Raw genomic sequence first — 18483 nt, 5'->3', positions numbered from 1 at the left:
CAAGCCTCCCTGCCCCCCAACCTCTGGCACCACGCGCTCGAGGTCGCCACCTACCTTCTCAATATTTTACCAAAAAAATCGCACAACTTCCTCACCCCCACAACTCTTCTTTACAACTGCCTTCCTACATACGAACACCTTCGAGTGTTCGGTTGCCTTTGCTTTCCTATCTTGCCCTCTACCACCATACATAAACTAGCCAATCGCTCAAAGCCTTGTGTCTTTCTCGGTTACCCATCTAACCACCGAGGGTACAAGTGTTTTGATCTTTCCACCCACACCATCTTCGTCTCTCGACATGTCCAATTCGAGGAAACTATCTTTCCTTTCTCACACCAAAGACCCACTTCCTTACCCACTTATGACTTCCTTACCACCCCTCTACACCCACTTCTATGGCCACATGTTGGTTCAGCAACTGCTGGCCCAACCGATTCCGCAAACCCATCGACCACGGCCCAACCGCAAACCCCATCCCCATCTCATCAGCCACCTCCTTCAACCCAAACACAAACCGGCCCAATTACCGCCCCTTTCTCACCTCCGCCCCTGTCCCCCACATCCCGTCCTCAGCCCACTAAAACATACTCTCGTCGTCAACCTTCCTCCCGTACCCCTTCGGCCCCACTCTCACAATCAACTACTTCCTCCACCCCTTTAGCCCCCCCTCCACCTCCCGAAACCCTCCCTTCCGACCAGCTTAACACCTCCACTAATACCCGTTCCATGCGAACCCGCTCCATGGACGATATTTCCAAACCTAAACAGTTTCTTAATCTTAACACTACCACGTCATTCCCGTTCCTAAAAACCCTCAGGTAGCCTTGTCCACACCCGAATGGCATAAAGCCATGACTGACGAGTTTAGTGCACTTATTAAGAATGAGACTTGGGAGTTGGTTCCTCGTCTACCACACATGAATGTGATTCGCAGTATGTGGCTCTTTAAGCATAAATTTCGGTCGGATGGTAGCCTTGAGCGTTATAAGGCACGCTTAGTTTGTGATGGGCGTACGCAACAGGTAGGTATTGATTGTGGTGACACCTTCAGCCCGGTGGTCAAACCCGCTACCATTCGTACGGTTTTGTCTCTTGCCCTCTCTCAATCATGGCCGATTCATCAACTGGATGTTACTAATGCTTTTTTTACATGGACATTTGCATGAGACCGTCTATATGTATCAGCCAATGGGTTTTCGTCACCGTCAGTATCCCGATCATGTATGCCGACTTAAGAAATCTCTTTATGGGCTAAAGCAAGCCCCTCGGGCATGGTATCAACGTTTTACGGATTTTGTCCTTCAACAGGGGTTCACTCAGTGCAAAACCGACACATCTTTGTTTATTTATCATCATGACAGTGATATTGCTTACCTTTTAATATATGTAGACGACATTATCCTGACCACTTCTTCTAATACATTACGCGACAGGCTCATGTCTACATTATCAGGAGAATTCGCCATGAAGGACTTGGGTCCTTTATCATATTTTTTGGGTATATCTGTTACTCGCACGGGCAACTCCATGTTTTTGTCACAAGCAGCATATGCAAAGGACATCATCAGTCGAGCAGCTATGGATTCTTGCAAGCCTGCAGCGACTCCAGTTGATACACAGTCCAAACTTTCAGCCGAAGGACCCCAGTTTGATGACCCATCTTTGTTTCGCAGTCTTGCAGGAGCTTTACAGTATCTTGCTTTTACCAGACCAGATATCACCTACAGTGTCCAGCAAATATGTATACACATGCATTCTCCTCGGGTTGAACACTGGAATGCCTTGAAGCGGATCATTCGTTACTCTTGACTTTGGTCTTACTTTGGGCCCTTCCACATCTCTTTCTCTTCGTGCTTACACTGATGCTGACTGGGCTGGCTGCCCTGACACTCGGCGGTCTACCTCAGGTTACTGTGTCTATCTTGGCGACAATCTAATTTCTTGGTCTTCTAAACGACAGTCCACCATCTCCCGCTCCAGTGTTGAAGCCGAATATCGTGGAGTTGCAAATGCTGTTGCTGAAATATGTTGGTTTCGCAATCTTCTCTTGGAGCTTCATCGCCCTCTCTCTCAGGCGACTGTTGTCTACTGTGACAACGTTAGCGCTATTTATCTATCCGGGAATCCAGTTCAACATCAACGGACCAAACATATCAAGCTCGATATTCACTTTGTTCGTGAGCATGTTCAGAAAGGCCTGGTTCGTATTCTCCACATCCCCTCTCGGTTTCAAATCGCTGACATCTTCACCAAGGGACTTCCAAAGATCCTGTTTGACGACTTTCGGTCCAGTCTAACCGTTCGCCCTCCTCCCGCTTCGACTGCGGGGGTGTAATAGAATCGACAGGAAATATTGTAAATATAGAATAGATTGTCATAATTATAGGAGAGATTGATTGTAAACTTATTCTCCAAGAAAAGGAGATTTGATGTATACTCTATATATTGTTATTCAATGATCAATAACAGGCAACGATTTGAACCATAATTCTTACACACACCCCACAGTCTTATCAAACCATCTTTTCCTGCTGTTGACTATATTGACTTTTATGATCGAAGTCAACGTTACCTTTGTAAAAAGTCAACTTTGACTTTTTTCGCAGATCACTGATCTGTTTGTGTTTGATTGCCAGCATGGCAAGTGTCACACAGATCATCATCATGGGCATTCAGAATAAAAATAATGAAGTTGCCAATTAAGCCACAATCCCAACTTGTTTGATTGCTAATGTATGTTCACAGAAGCAGATTGAGGCTGTATATATGAATACAATAAGGGTTCCTTACGTGTGTCTAAAAATGCTAGTGAAAGCAAATCTCACTACATTGAGTATGACTCAGCACAGCAGTAACCCGCATAATAGCCAATGAATTTTGCTTATTTTTTGACTTCCCATAGAAGCAAAGTGGCACCAGCATAAGTTTCATCCAACTTCTGGTCAACACGTTCAGGATTTCACCTGGTTTGACCCCAACAATAATATGATATCGGTTCATAAATAAGTTTATTATCCGCGGATTTTTTTTACATTTGCGAGCCAAAGGAAGATTGACTCTTCTTAACCAATGTGGTTCACTTGTCATAATCCATTGTTTTTATCTGTGTTGATTGTAACTTAAGGTATACAAAGTTATTGATTCCAGCTAATGGTCTCCAGTTTATTTCAAGTGATGCATATATCACAATTTAAACATAAGTAAAACTTTATAGTTGTATGGATTACAAAAAACTGAAGGAAGTTTGAGATATCATGCTTCAAAGATCACATGAATAACAAAAAAAAAAAAAAAATTAACAATTTCTTGAAGAACATTTAATTTCTTAGAGTAAACTGCAATTTTACCCCTGGGGTTTAGGCCAATTGGCACTCTGACCCCCTCTAACGAAATAATTGCAATCCCCCCCCCCAACGTTGATGTTATGTCGCAATTTTACCCCCTGTCGTCAAATAAGTTAACAGATCTATTAAATAGAATGTGAAATGACTATGTTACCCTTTCATATTACCCCCTATGCTTTGTTTTACTCTGCAATATTACCCCCCCCCCCCAATGGTTTCCCTCTCTAGCTTCTCTCTCTAAAACTTTCTCTCTAATTGTCTGGCATGAACTAGCACCGAATTCCTCTCTTCTCTGCCCTTAATTCGTTGTTTGGATCCTGCTGTGTTCAAATGTCACCTTCAAAAGGTGGAAGAGATGAAGAGGTGATCCACATGATGATATAGGACCAGATCATGGAGGCATAGTAGCAAGAGATGAAGAGGTGATCCTTTCCCTTACAAGCCGTCTTCTTCCCTTCCCTTCTCTTCACATCCTTTCAAATCTCCATTATCATTATACATTTTCCACTCACCCCACCCTAACACCCCCCCCCCCCCCCAATTTTCCACCTATATATACATTTCTGTTATTTCTTCAAAACTCATAAAAACAGAGTCAGTCTTCGTTATAGGTGAGATGGACTATTAAAGTTACAAAACAGTTGAGATTACTCGCAAAAGATGGAGATGAGAAGCTTGCCGTGACAACCTCGTATGATGTAACTCTACCATATGATGAGAAGCTTACTCGTTACGACTTTGTGTGCCTTTTTCAACAAACCCACGAAATCCATGCAAGACTCAGTCATCTACATGATTTCCTTCTTTATTGCAATTACTATATTTTATTGTTTATATTATTTGTCATTTAGTTAGATTAGTGGGTTAGTGTGACTCCATCATGCACGTACTATTAGTTATTTATGTTTATTCCACTTTGTTTTGTAAGCCTATAAATAGGCAAGTATGTTTAGTGTTTTGATTATGAATGAAAAATATTAAAAGAGAGTTATCTCAAATCTTGCTTCCTGCTATTTTCTTTTGAGGTTAATCCACTCAACAAGTCAACGGATTATTTACCCCAAATCCGATTGGTTCGTATCATAAGCTTTCCTGTGTTTCACGCATACTGCAAAGAGCTGTCCAGATGTCTCATAAACATTCACTTTTTATAGCTGGATTAAACTTCTTTGAGTGACGTTTTTTTTGCAGCCTTTGACAGGTGGCATATAACTTCTTTGTGTGACTTCTTTGCTGACAGGTATGTTTATGAGAAAGAATACATATGTCCCTTCTTAAAAGGTGATTCTTAAATCTATAACTATTAAGATTATACTACTACACTAGGGTTGCCTGGGTTAAGATATTGGAATGAAGCTTATCCACTTAGTGCCATTCATTAATATGTTGTGTTACTTATACCTCCATTCTTCTACATGCCTTTTAAGGAAATGGAGAAATGATTTATGCAGAAAAAAGGACTGAAGTTTGTTTATCTCTAGTGTAGGATGGGATGAGTAAATTTGATGAGTCCTTAGGCTTCTGAAGTTTGGATTATTCTGTTCGGTTCCTAACCTTAGCTGAGTTGCTTATTCAGTTTTTGGTTTGCTTATCAGCTCCACAAATCTTGCTTATCCAATCGAGTAAAACAAATAATAACCGGTTTAATCATTTATTGGTTTAATCAGTTGAGTTGAATTCGGTTCTGTTATACACATTTCTAGTTCCGATTGGTTCCGTTATTGGTTAGGCCCGAAAAAGTTTCTAAACCTAATAAACCGATATCCGAACCAATGAACATCCCGAGATATAGTGGGAGAGAGAGGTAAGGCACTAGGCACTCATTTTGACTTGAAATGAACTGAATCACTCAGTTTTGGTCTAGTTAGTTGCTGACTTTGGTTCACTTTCTTCAACAAAATTTGCATTTTAATTTTCAGATTAGGGCCGGCTATTTCTTGATACAACACAACACAATACGAATCCATTACAAAATATGCAGGTTAGTGACTAATCTAAAGTCTAAACGGGTCCAGGTTAGTCTTGTGTCAACTATGTGAACACATTTAGCTAAACGAGTCAACACCAGGTTGTGTTGACCCAGTCGTCTGCAACAAACACCTTGCTGCGTGGTTGATCCAATTCCCCAGTTTGCAGAAACCCACCAGTGACAAGACATGATGTTATTAATTTTGTTGGGCATTACGTCGAACAACTTTGCTGCATTCTTCCATTCACCAATCCATGTCCTTCACCGCCCTCATCACTTCGCTATAGGGCTTGTATGGATGTCCAAGATCAGATCACACACAGCAGCCCTCTGTGACCATTTATTTTGTTGGTTTTTTATATCATAACTATTGTTTGTTGATTCTGTTGATTTCTTGATGGTTGCAGGACACGAGTCATGTGGTTTGTAGGTGTGATAGATGTGGGTTGCCTTTTCCAAACCCACACCCAACTATTAAACACCAGTGGTGTTAAGCAGGAAAACTTTGATGGTGTTGATTTCTTGAAGTTTCCGCATATGTTGGTGGATAGCATGATGGTGTTAAGCAGGAAAACTTTGACCATTTAGTTTATAAAATAAGGCAATAGATCATTTCTGATTGTGAACGTGTTTCCGAAGTGTTGAAGAAATCAAGACTGAAAAGTTTGAATTGGATCATGGAATTGCTTAGGGGGTGTCGGTGAAGATATTAAATTAATCATTCAGGGGGTGTCAGTGAAGATATCAAACATGGAAATTGATCAAACCGTTTCAGTTTTAAATGAAAATGTGGATCTTGGTGCACCAAGTGAACAGATTCGTGAAGCTGTCAAGGAACCTGTTGCAGTTTTGACCCAAAAAAAGGATCTTGAAGCACCCGAATTATAGAAAAGGCTCAAGAGAACAGGTTCGAAGAAGCTGTGACGAATACGTTGCAGTTTTGATTGAAAAGGAGGATCTTGGGTGACCCCCAGTTTGAGAAAAACAATCAATCGATCACACCCATGAAGTTGTAGGAAAGCCTGAACAAACCTAACACAGTTTTGACTGAAAAAGAGGATCTTGGTGCATCCGAATCCACTGTTGAAGAAGCTGATTCAGTTTTCAGTGAAAAGGAGGATGTTGGTGCACACAAGTTGGAAAAAAAATGCTCAAAACATCAAGTTATACAACAAAAAGTCAACAACAGCCATAATCTTGTTTATATGTATATGTTTGTTTCAGTGCTCACTATAACTTCAACTGATGGCAAAACTTTACAATTGACAAAAAAAAGTCAAAAGTCAATGGGAAGTCAAATGTAGCAACATCTGACATTTTCTAGCCTACATCATTTATGACACCAGCGGCACCAAAAAGAAAAGATAACAAAAGTCAACTGTGAGAAAGTCTCACTGGGATTTGAAGTGGGCGCCTTTGACTGTTGTGGAAGTGAATCAGTTTGGCCAGCTCAACACTGTTTTGGGATCTGTTTTACTTACCAATAATAAGGACCGCTGGGTGTGGGAAAGGGCTTCAGATGGTATGTTCTCGGTTTCGTCGTGCAGAGATTTGATGTGCAGGTTTTCGGTCCCGTTTGCCCCCTTCGATTGGGTTAAATGGGCCCCGAAGAAATTCAACATATTTGCATGGCGGGCTGAACAAAACCGATTGGCGACACTTAAAGGTTTGCAAAGACGTAATGTTCATTGTGGCTCGACGTTATGCAGATTTTGCGGTGAAGCGGAGGAAGACGCGGACCATCTTTTGGTATCTTGCTACGTTGCTACAGTGGTGAGACATAAGGTGTGCACCTGGTGCAAGGTCCCTTGGAATCCAATTTCTAATGTAAGGGATCTGCTCAATTTATACAAGGCCGGCGATGTTACGGGTCACAAAAGTAGTCTGCTAAGACTGATTTTTATAGCGTCATGTTGGGCGATATGGAAAACATGTAATGAGTTAATATTCTCAGGCAAGTGGGCATCAATCGATCGGATTTTCGGGGAAACGCAGGCGACGCCATTTATGTGGATGAAGCATAGGGCGAAAGAACAAGGCTTAAGCTGGGCAAATTGGTGTTCTGTAACTTTGTGCTAGCACCTTGCTGGTGCAAATTTTGTATGTACTGTTATGGTGATTGAATAAAGTATTTTTTGCCGTCCAAAAAAAAAAAAAAAACAAAAGTGAACTGTGGGAAGTCAAATGTAGTTCCCAACGTTGACCAATGTCAACAATGCATATGAAGGAAGAGAAATGAAGAAGTGATGGAAAACTATTTTTTTGCAGCAGCCACTCATTTTGACTTGAAATGAACCGAATCACTCAGTTTTGGGCTATTAGTTGCCGACTTTGGTTCACCTTTTTCAACAAAATTTGCATTTTAGTTTTTCAGATTAAGGCCAGTAATTTCTTGACACAAAACAACAAAATACGAATCCATTACAAAATAGGTGGGTTAGTGACTAGTTTATAGTCTAAACTGGTTCGGGTTAGTCTTGTGTCAACTATGTGAATACGTTTAGCTAAACAGGTCAACACTGTTGGGTATAATCTTGATCGGGTCAAAGTTGGGTGAAGGGTACGGGTCAAAACCGAGTTTAGCATTAACGGGTCGGTTAGGTTGTTGCAAACTTGGTGTAGCTTGACCGAGTAAAACAGATGTGCACGTGTGGAGCAAGCTGAACATTTGAGTTGTTAGCTGGTTTTAAGGAGAAAGTGGACTTGGTTTTTGCATGTGATGGTTATATTTATTTTATAAATAGTAGTATTATCTCAATTGTGATGTATCCATCTTTCACATTTTAATAAAGAAGCTTTTCATTTCTACAAGTTCTCGTAGAGTTCTTTTCTTTATATTTGAGAGCAATTTACTTGTGAGTTTGAGTGTGTGATTTTGGGGCCTAAACCAACAAACACCATGTTGTGTTGACCCAGTCGTCTGCAACAAACACCTTGCTGTGCGGTTGATCCAATTCCCGAGTTTGCAGAAACCCGAGTTTGAAGAACCAGGAAGTCAAGTTCAGGCCGAAGCCTGTAAATGAAGATCTGGATCTTGTTGAAGGTTGAGAGAGTTTCCTGCAAAAGAGAAAACCGTTAGGCTCGCCGCAGAGATGGGAGGGCCACTCTGCGACCACCCTCCGGCGTGAGGATAAGTATTGGTAGGGAGAGAAAATAGAGAGAGAAAATAGGGACGAAGTTTCAGAGAAATCGTACTTGGATTTGTACTTGAAGGGGTATTTATAGTAGTCAACTGAGATGACGTCATCCGTCTGGACGCACTTGAACGGGGGCTCGTCCTCGGAGTCTTCTGGTGTGGGTGGACATGCTGTGGATGTCCGCTCGAGTGTAGTCCGGTTCGTCTCTGGGACCATGTTCGGCTTCGGACATGTGTCTTCAAGTCCCCTAGTTTGGGAAGTCTTTTTATGAAGACTTTGACAAACTATTATTCCAAGCTTTTTTATCCCGTTCAGATGACGTGTCACGGTTGGAGTAGTTTTAAATTGGTTACGTGGCGTGTTTTGTATGGTGTGGGTGACCTTCTCTACTTGGGCCGTCGGTCACCTACATGTGACGGTAACGGAACCCTTGTTGGGAATCGTGGGAAGCGACGGTTGATGTGACTGGCCCCAACCGACTTACATTTTTCTATAAATTCAATTTTCACCACTTCATTTTTACTGTTTTTTCCTCTCTTTTTCATTCTCTTCTGCTGTTACCCTCTCTAGTATCTTCTTCTTCTCCAAAGAAAAAAGGTGCGTCTTTGTTCCTTTTTACTTTTTACAGTTATGGCTCCGGGTAAGGAGAACCTTTCGGAGAGTGTGAGCGTGCTTACCCAACGTCAGTTGGATAAGTTTATTAGAGAATATAGGATTCCCTTAGATCTACATCCGGTCCTCTCTTCTAGTACGGAAGCCATATACCCCTTTCGTCAAGGGAAATTCCCCTTTTACACCCGCGTCTGTAACTTTGCCAATTATAGGGTTCCTTTTTCGCGTTTTCTGATTAGGGTTTTGCAGTTTTTTAGAGTTCACGTTTGTCAGGTTAACCCATTCGGCCTTAGCCGTGTTAACCATTTTGAGATTTCTTGTCGAGCCCTCGATAAGAAACCGGATTTGAACGTTTTCCGGTACTTTTATGAGTTTATCTCGGCCGGAGACTGGTACACTTTTGCACACCGGAAGAATGTCCCATCTCCGTCTTCCAACGAGCGGTCTAGTTTAAAAAACTGGAAAGATAACTTCTTTTGGTTAGACGACCGTTGTCTTCCGGAGGACATGAGGTGGCGTTTTAAGGACCAGTCTATGTCGTTTGACCTTGACGAAAACTTTGTTTTTAACGAAAGCTTAGTCCGTGCTTTGATTGAGCATCAGTCCCCTATTCGTCCTCTTCCCGAGCATTTCCTTTGGTTAGGTCGAGTCAGTTTTTCGTGGGCCCGGGGGGATAAGGATTGGCCGATTATACGCCGGAAGAGTGATCGTAAGTTCTGGTTCTTTATACCCCCTTCGGCTCTTTTATTTGATGGTTTTGCTAACTCTTTGTTTACTTTGGAAATGCAGGTGCTGCGATGTCGCTTCTTGATGCCTTAAAGGTTCCGAGCATGGACTCCTTCGACTTTGATTTTGAGCAGCAAGAGGACGTTCCGTTCATGAAGCAGGTAGCACCCTCTGCTCATCCCGTTCGTGGTCAGGCGGATACGAACATACCCGTATCGTCTGCTGCTGAAACGACCTCTTCTGTTCCGAAGGACTCTTCTAAACAAGCCATTGCTGAAGCGGTTTCTCATATGCCGGCATCTTCTAAGGAGGCGGGAGGTTCGTCCGGATCTCATGCTGGGCAAAAGTCCATTCTTGACGACGTGGATGATGATCCGGAGATACGCAGTCTGGACGAGGCACTTCTGAATCAGCCTTTATCTCTGAAGAGTAAAAATGTTGGAGCGGACACTGATCTGGTGATCCGGTCCCGCAAGAGAAAGGGTGAATCGGCTCAGGTACGCTCTTTTGATTCTCTCCCCATGCCAAGATTGAAGAAGTCGAAGGGGAGTTCCTATTCTGAAGGCACTGTTATGGAGGAGCTCGATGAACATCTTTCTGGGGGTAAGAGTTCAAGGGAAGAAGCGGCCTTAGCCCGCAGTAGACCGACTCCGGCTTATTCAGGTGGTTTTGTCCCTGATAGCGAGGTGGAGAGTATGGAGACGGAGAATCCGGTGGGCGTGGATAAGGGTAAAGCCCATAGTGAGCCGAAGGTGGTCACTTTTTCAGGTACGCACTTGGGCTCTTCTCTGGGTCCGGACTTTTTTATGGATGATGAGGAAGATCAAGTGTCTTCGCTTCCCTCATCTTGGTTCGGACCTGAGTTGATGTCCTTTTTTCGATATGCAGATCTGTTCTCAGAAGATATGGAGATTGACCCATCCACTGCTGAGGAGAAGTTTATACCCGACTGGGACATTCGGAACAAAGATACGGTCCTGGATGTTTTGACCGCTAAGATGATGCTCTTCAACATAAATACTCCGATGGACCATGTTCGAAGTCGGAAGATGAAAAACCCGGATCTAGGGGCCGCGGTTTTGACTAACCAAGCTCAGTCTAACATATTCGTGACAGAACTTTATCGTAGGTGGGTTGAAGCGGAGTCTGTGCGGGAGAATTTGGAGAAGGAAGTCCGTTCTTTGAAGCGTAAAGTTCTTAAGAGCCCGGAGGTGGAAAAGAAGGTAGCCCAGCTAACTCAAGACCTTCGGACTCAACAAGAAAAGGTCGCATCTTTGATGGCTCAGAATCAATCATCGCAGGCGGCTGCCGCGGCCGCTGCTGAGGACAGGGATAAGATCTCTTCGGAATTCAAGGTATTTTCTGAGTCCATGAAACAGAAGGATGAAGAGCACAAAGCGGTTTTGGTGAAGATGGAGGAGTCTCTCAGCGGTGCCCGTCTTGCGTACGAGAGTATGATGGCTGGTACGCTCGTATTTCCGTTTTACTAAATTCTTACTTCTTCTATTTTCTCTAACTTTTTTCCCAGAGCGTGATGCGTTCAAAACAGGGGAAGCTGATTTGAAGGGTCGTCTGGAGGAGATGGAGGTAGAGAATGCTTCTCTGAGAACGGAAGTCACGGACCTCCGTGAGACGAAGGTTTGGATGCTTACGGAAGGTGCCCAGCTTCTAGCGAAGAATATTCACAAAGGCAAGGAGATGACTGCTGCCGTGGCTGGGGTTAATAATGCGATGAGCGCGGTTGGTATTAACTCGGGCTTGCACTCCGGCTACGTTCATGCTTTGCAGAAAAAGACTCCTTTCAAAGAGATTCCACTGTTGAATCGTAATGCTACGGAGGAGCTGAAGGTGGCGGTCGCTTGTTTTGATACTCTCAAGTTCCCAGTAATAGAAGACCTTCCGAAGCTTAGTGACGCGCCCCTTCCTGAAATTAAGAAGGCCCTTCGCTTTGCTAGCGGTGACTTGCCGAATGAATGAGGTGGACATGCCCGGTTTTTTGGGGTATGCACCTTAGATATTTTTTAGGTAGTCCAGATGAATGTAAAGCTCGTCCAGCGTTTTGACAGATGTCCTGCTTTTCTGGACTTGTAATGATGTTCTTACTTTTGTTTGTTTGTTATCCTTTTGTGAATGGTATTAAAACTTATTCCGGTTGCTTATGTCCGGTTTATATTTGATGTAACTACTTTTCACATGCGTCCATGTTAATGGTGTACATTTTGAATTTTTCTAGAACGTTCTTTTGTTAAATGCGGATCCGATTTTGTCTTATTAAGGATAACTTGAAGGTCATACGAACAATGCCAGTTCGTCTTTTCCTTTTAGGGTTAGATCCCTGGGTTCGGCCGATGAGTGTTTGTGAGTTGCAACTTTTTAACATTTTATTTATTAGGTTCGGAACTTGAATTTTTCCGATGGATGCAAAGTAAGAAATATTTTTAATCAATCCGCGGGTACTACCCTCCGCGGTTCTTGTAATTTAACTGGTGCGGGAAAAAACATCTGCTTTACAGGAAAATTAAAATATGACGGAGCTCATAGCTTCCGTTTTACAATTATTTGTTTAAAAACCTTCTAAAGATAACACTTTTTAAGGTGCACTCCGTTCCAAGTACGCGGAACGGAGGTTCCATCCATCTTGTTTAAAGTGTATGCGCCGTCTTTTCCTGCTGTTTTGATCTGATAGGGCCCTTCCCACTTGGGGGCTAACTTCCCTGTTCCTTCAGCTAAACTTGCTTCATTGTTCCGCATAACATATTCTCCGATCTTGAACCGGGTTTCCTTAACTTTGGAGTTGTAGTGTTTTTCCAACTCTTTTTTATATTTGGCTTCCCGGATTGCCGCGAGTTCCCTCCTCTCTTCGATTAAATCGAGGTTTAAACGGAGTTCTCTTTCGTTTTCTTGCTGGCTTAATTGTATGCGGGGCGTGGGGATCCCTACCTCTGCGGGTATGACAGCTTCGGTGCCGTATGTCAAGCTGAAAGGAGTTTCTTTGTTGCTTGTTTTAGGCATGGTTCGGTGTGCCCATAGGACATGCGGAAGTTCGTCTGCCCATGAAACGCCTTCCTTCCCTAACCGTTTTTTAATTCCTTCCACGATACTTCGGTTGGTTCTTTCCACTTGCCCGTTGGCCTGGGGATGGGCCACCGAAGCGAAGCTCTGTTCGATGTTCATTCTTTGGCACCATGTTTTAAACGGCTTCTCCGCAAACTGTTTACCATTGTCGCTCACTATGCAAAGAGGCATTCCGAACCTGCACACTATGTTTTCCCATGCGAACCTCAGCACTTGGTCTCCTGTAATCGTCCGGAGGGGCTTAGCTTCAACCCATTTAGTAAAGTAGTCGATGGCGACCAGTAGAAATCTTACTCCTCCGGTGGAGACGGGGAAAGGACCTACGATGTCAATTCCCCATTTCTGGAATGGCCAAGCCGAGGTTACAGGTACGAGATTGTTTTTGGCACGATGACTCACAGGAGCGTGGCGTTGGCAGTCTTCGCATGACTGGAGCTCGTTTACTGCGCTTTGATGCATTCCTGGCCAAAAATACCCAGCGTTCATGACTTTTGCAATAACCATCCTTGGCCCCGCGTGGATGCCGCATATTCCCCAATGTATTTCCCTTATAACGTAACTTGCTTCCTCTGGGGTTAGGCATTTTAGGAGCGGGCCTAAAAAGGTTTTCCTGTAGAGCTGACCATCGTGTATCTGATATTGCAGTGCTTTTACTTTTAACTTCCGTGCCTGAGTCTTGTCTTCTGGGAGCGTACCATTTTTCAAGTAATCCACGATCGGAGTCATCCAAGACTTTTCGGCCACGGAAACTGACATGACCGGCCTCGTCTGTTGGATGGCCGGAGTCTGCAGGGTCTCGACTAGAACCTCTTTTGATAGATGGCAGAATGCTACGGATGCCAGTTTGCTCAAAGCATCGGCTTTTTTGTTTTTGCTTCTCGGTATGTGCACTATTTTGCAAGAATCGAAAGAGGAGATTAAACTGTTGACCTGCTGTAGATACCGAACCATATTATCTTCTCGTGCCTCGTATTCGCCACTGACTTGATTGGCTACCAGTAATGAATCGACATGAGCTAATACGGAGGTTGCACCTGCTTTGGCTGCGGTTTGCAAGCCTGCAAGGAGAGCCTCATACTCTGCTTCATTATTTGACGTCTTGAATTCGAAACGCAATGCGTAAGTGTACTCTATTCCCTCCGGATCTATCAGAATTAACCCTGCTCCCGACCCTTCTTTGCTGGAAGCCCCGTCCGTATACAGGTTCCATACCTTCGGTAAGATGGGTTGTCCTTTGATGCTTTCTCCGGTCGGGACCTCTGTGAGGAAATCAGCTACTGCCTGCCCTTTTACTGGACCTCTGGTACGATAGGTGATATCAAAGGCACTGAGCTCTATTGCCCATTTGGTGAGACGCCCGGAGACCTCTGGCTTCCTGAGGATTTGCTGGATCTGGAGATCGGTCTGTACTTCTATATTAAAAGCTTGGAAGTACCTTCGGAGGCGTCTGGAAGCATGTACCAAGGCGAGTGCCAATTTTTCTACCATCGGGTACCGAGTTTCATAGTCTTTCAAGATGCGGCTTACGTAATAGACCGGGATTTGTGCCTGGTTCCGGTGTACTACGAGTACTGCGCTTATCGCAAAGTGGGACGCAGATAGATATACCGTGACGGTTTCTCCGGTAGATGGTGCGGTCAAAGTGGGCAGGGACCCGAGGCATACCTTTAACTCCTGAAATGCCGAGTCTGCTTCTGGCGTCCATTCTATTTGGCCTTTTGCCGTTCGCTTTTTTAATACGTTCATGAAAGGGATGGAGCGGTCTGCCGCTTTTGAAACAAAACGATGGAGAGCGACGAGTTTCCCATTTAGGGACTGGATCTCTTTGATGGTTTTAGGAGACTGCATGGAGACTACTGCCTTGATTTTATCCGGGTGCGCCTGGATTCCGGATCGTGTGACCCATACCCCGAGGAATTTTCCCTCTTCCAAGCCGAAAGAGCATTTCTTGGGATTGAGTTTGAGGTTGATACTCCGAAGCCTTGTAAAGGTTTCGAGTATGTCGTCTATCATGTCGTCTTCCTCTCGGCTTTTTATGACCAAGTCATCGACATAGATCTCCAAGTTTCTTCCGATCTGAGCTTTGAACGCTTTATCCATCAATCTCTGGTATGTGGCTCCGGCGTTTTTTAGACCGAATGGCATTTTGGTATAACAGAACAGTCCCTCGTTTGTTACGAACGCGGTCTTATCTTCGTCCTCTGAAGCCATTTGGATTTGATGATAACCCTTATACGCATCCAAGAAGCACTTGAGACGGAAACTTGAGAGGGAGTCTATCTTCAAATCAATCTCCGGTAGAGGATAGCAATCCTTTGGGCACGCATTGTTTAGGTCCGAGAAATCAACGCACATCCTCCATGTTTTATCCTTCTTGGTTACCATTACTGGATTAGAGACCCAGGTTTGGTAACGCACCTCTCTTATAATACCGGCGCTCAACAATTTTCGTACGTCTTCGGAGATGGCCTTGTTACGAGCCGGAGCCATGTTTCTTTTTCTCTGGGCTACTGGTTTTATTGAGTGTGACACGTTTAACTTATGTTCGGCCAAACACCGGGGAACTCCAACCATGTCAGAGGTTTGCCAGGCGAACACATCAAGTGAATTGGACAATAGTTTCCACAACTTCTTCTTAGTTTGCTTGGGAAGCTGAGCTCCGATTGCAATTTTTTGCTCTGGAAAATGTGGGTGTATGGCCCATTCTTCTGTGAGAGTATTAGGAAGTTCGGCATTACCCTCGCTTTGTCGTATTTCAGCTACACCGATTGCTGATTCGGAGTATAGTGTTGCTATTCCGGCTTCAGTGGGGAATTTTAACGCTCCATGTATAGTTGAACTGATCATTCCGAAGGCGCACATACCAGGTCTTCCGAGTATGACATTGTGAACGGATCGTGCTTCAACCACTAGATACGTCAAGTTGACAGTTCGAACCAAACTCCCTTCTCCCATCGTTGTTGGAAGAGTGATTTGGCCCAAAGGCTGAACCACTTCTCCGGAGAAACTAACCAGAGGCATTGACACTTGAAGCAATTTCGCCTTAGTCTGTGGGGCTAATTGTTGAAAGCACTGCTTGTACATAATCTCGGTGGCGCTTCCGCTATCGACATATACTCTCCGAACCTTGTGTCCTGCGATGATTGCGGACACTATGACCGGTCCGTCCTTGACATCTTCCAAGCTGACAGGTGGGAAACCAATGGGTTGCTGCATCCAGGCGGCCAAATGCTGACTGGTCCGCTTGATGCCTTGGTTGTTTGCCCTGCGGATCATGCAAATTGCCGGTTGATTATTCGGATTTTCTCCCGAATTTCCGGAAGATTTTCCTTCCTTTACTTCTTTGACTAGGTGCGATAGCTTCCCGGACCGTACTGCCTTTTCTATTTCTTGCTTCAAAGACCAACAGTCATCTGTATTGTGACCCCGAGCATGATGGTAGTCACAATATTTCTTTGAATTTTTGTCTCCTGGGTTCCGAAGTTTTGGTGGGGCGGGGAAATTCATCCCCTCCGCACTGAGAATTTCACTGGGAGTTTTGGAGAGATCCGATAAATTGTAAAATCGTGATCCGGAGCTTTTCCCTCTTGGAGGTCTGTCGTTTCTACCGTAAGGATGTGATCGTCCCCTGCTCCCTGGTGGAATCTTATCAAACACCGATCCACCATTTTTCTTCCATGAAGACATCTTGTGATCCGACTCTGGAGTAGGATTACATGCATTCTTGCCTCGAGCGAAAGCTCTGGCCCGTTCCATTAGTACCTCCATCGTCTTCGGTAGATTTTCGTGCAATTTCTCAACTAACTGATTATTCCGAACGCCGTGACAAAATCCGGAGATCCGCAGTTGATCAACTACCCCACTGATCTGCATGCTTTCCCGGTTAAACCGGTCAATGAAACTGTCTAAAGACTCTCCGTCTTTTCTCCGGATGTTGTGGACTTCGGTAATCTCCTTAGAGTAGTGCCTTTGTTGGCTGAAATTTTGGAGGAATAATCTTCGGAACTCCTCAAAGTCGTTGATCTCACCTTCATTCAACGCATCAAACCATACTCGTGCGGCTCCAGTTAGAGTTTGTGCAAACATAAAGCACCATGCTGGCATCGGCCATTGTTCTACTCGTGCAGCTCCGTCAAAATCGAACATATGATCATCCGGATCAGTTGTGCCATCGTACTTTTTCACCGTAGTTGGCATTTTGAGCTTTGGAGGAAGTTTGGCATGTGTTATACGAGCACTAAACTTTGACTTGGCTGTCATAGAAACTGGATGGTACGGCTTGGTGAGTTCCGGATCGCCAATTACATCCATCTGTATATCGTTTCGCGTGGCCATTACTGGTGAAGGTCCGGAGGAACCTTGTACGTATCCAGTATAGGCTTCCGAAGTAACGACTGTGGAAAATGTAGGAGTGATCATTGTCGGGCCCATAGTCCCTGTTGGTGCTTCGTCATGAAAGAGCCTGGTTCGCAAACCGAGGATCTGTTCATCTCTGGCCTGTTGCGCTTTTAATCTTCGTAGAAGACTTGCGTTTTTGGCGAGAAATTCTGCGTCGAACTCTGACGTTTGCGAAGTAGGGAGTAAGATGAAAGGCAAGGTTGTTCCCGGACCTGAGCTTAAAGTAGCTGAGGTCGTAGAGACGATACTTGCTGGTGCAGTAATTTGCGTGCTAACAGCCGTAGATCCCAAATTCAAAGAACCTGGGGCCGCCATTTGTCAGTTCTTTGCTCAAGAAGTTCACTAGAGTGAAGGACTAAGAGCTTTAAGATCGGATGGCGCCAATTGAAGAACCAGGAAGTCAAGTTCAGGCCGAAGCCTGTAAATGAAGATCTGGATCTTGTTGAAGGTTGAGAGAGTTTCCTGCAAAAGAGAAAACCGTTAGGCTCGCCGCAGAGATGGGAGGGCCACTCTGCGACCACCCTCCGGCGTGAGGATAAGTATTGGTAGGGAGAGAAAATAGAGAGAGAAAATAGGGACGAAGGTTCAGAGAAATCGTACTTGGATTTGTACTTGAAGGGGTATTTATAGTAGTCAACTGAGATGACGTCATCCGTCTGGACGCACTTGAACGGGGGCTCGTCCTCGGAGTCTTCTGGTGTGGGTGGACATGCTGTGGATGTCCGCTCGAGTGTAGTCCGGTTCGTCTCTGGGACCATGTTCGGCTTCGGACATGTGTCTTCAGTTAGGTTGTTGCAAACTTGGTGTAGCTTGACCGAGTAAAACAGATGTGCACGTGTGGAGCAAGCTGAACATTTGAGTTGTTAGCTGGTTTTAAGGAGAAAGTGGACTTGGTTTTTGCATGTGATGGTTATATTTATTTTATAAATAGTAGTATTATCTCAATTGTGATGTATCCATCTTTCACATTTTAATAAAGAAGCTTTTCATTTCTACAAGTTCTCGTAGAGTTCTTTTCTTTATATTTGAGAGCAATTTACTTGTGAGTTTGAGTGTGTGATTTTGGGGCCTAAACCAACAAACACCATGTTGTGTTGACCCAGTCGTCTGCAACAAACACCTTGCTGTGCGGTTGATCCAATTCCCGAGTTTGCAGAAACCCTCCAATGACAAGACATGATGTTATTTTTGTTGGGCGTTACGTCGAACAACTTCACTGCAT

At 44.2% G+C, this 18483-nt stretch overlaps 1 protein-coding gene across 1 annotated transcript; it reads right to left on the bottom strand.

The window, feature by feature from the left end:
• Positions 1-12362: 12362 nt before the first annotated feature.
• On the bottom strand, positions 12363-17576 carry LOC110888988. The gene has a single exon (XM_022136480.2). It carries the CDS (start codon positions 17574-17576, stop codon positions 12363-12365), a length of 5214 nt encoding a protein of 1737 aa, XP_021992172.2.
• Between the last annotated feature and the right edge of the window lie 907 nt (positions 17577-18483).

This window comes from Helianthus annuus, chromosome 11 (genome assembly GCF_002127325.2).
Source record: "Helianthus annuus cultivar XRQ/B chromosome 11, HanXRQr2.0-SUNRISE, whole genome shotgun sequence".
NCBI classification, from domain to species: Eukaryota; Viridiplantae; Streptophyta; class Magnoliopsida; order Asterales; family Asteraceae; genus Helianthus; species Helianthus annuus.
This window is presented reverse-complemented; position numbering and strand designations above follow the sequence as displayed.

What these genes read in the sequence shown, in the direction of transcription:
- LOC110888988 (XM_022136480.2), bottom strand. Translation starts at nt 17,576, where the DNA reads ATGGCGGCCCCAGGTTCTTTGAATTTGGGATCTACGGCTGTTAGCACG.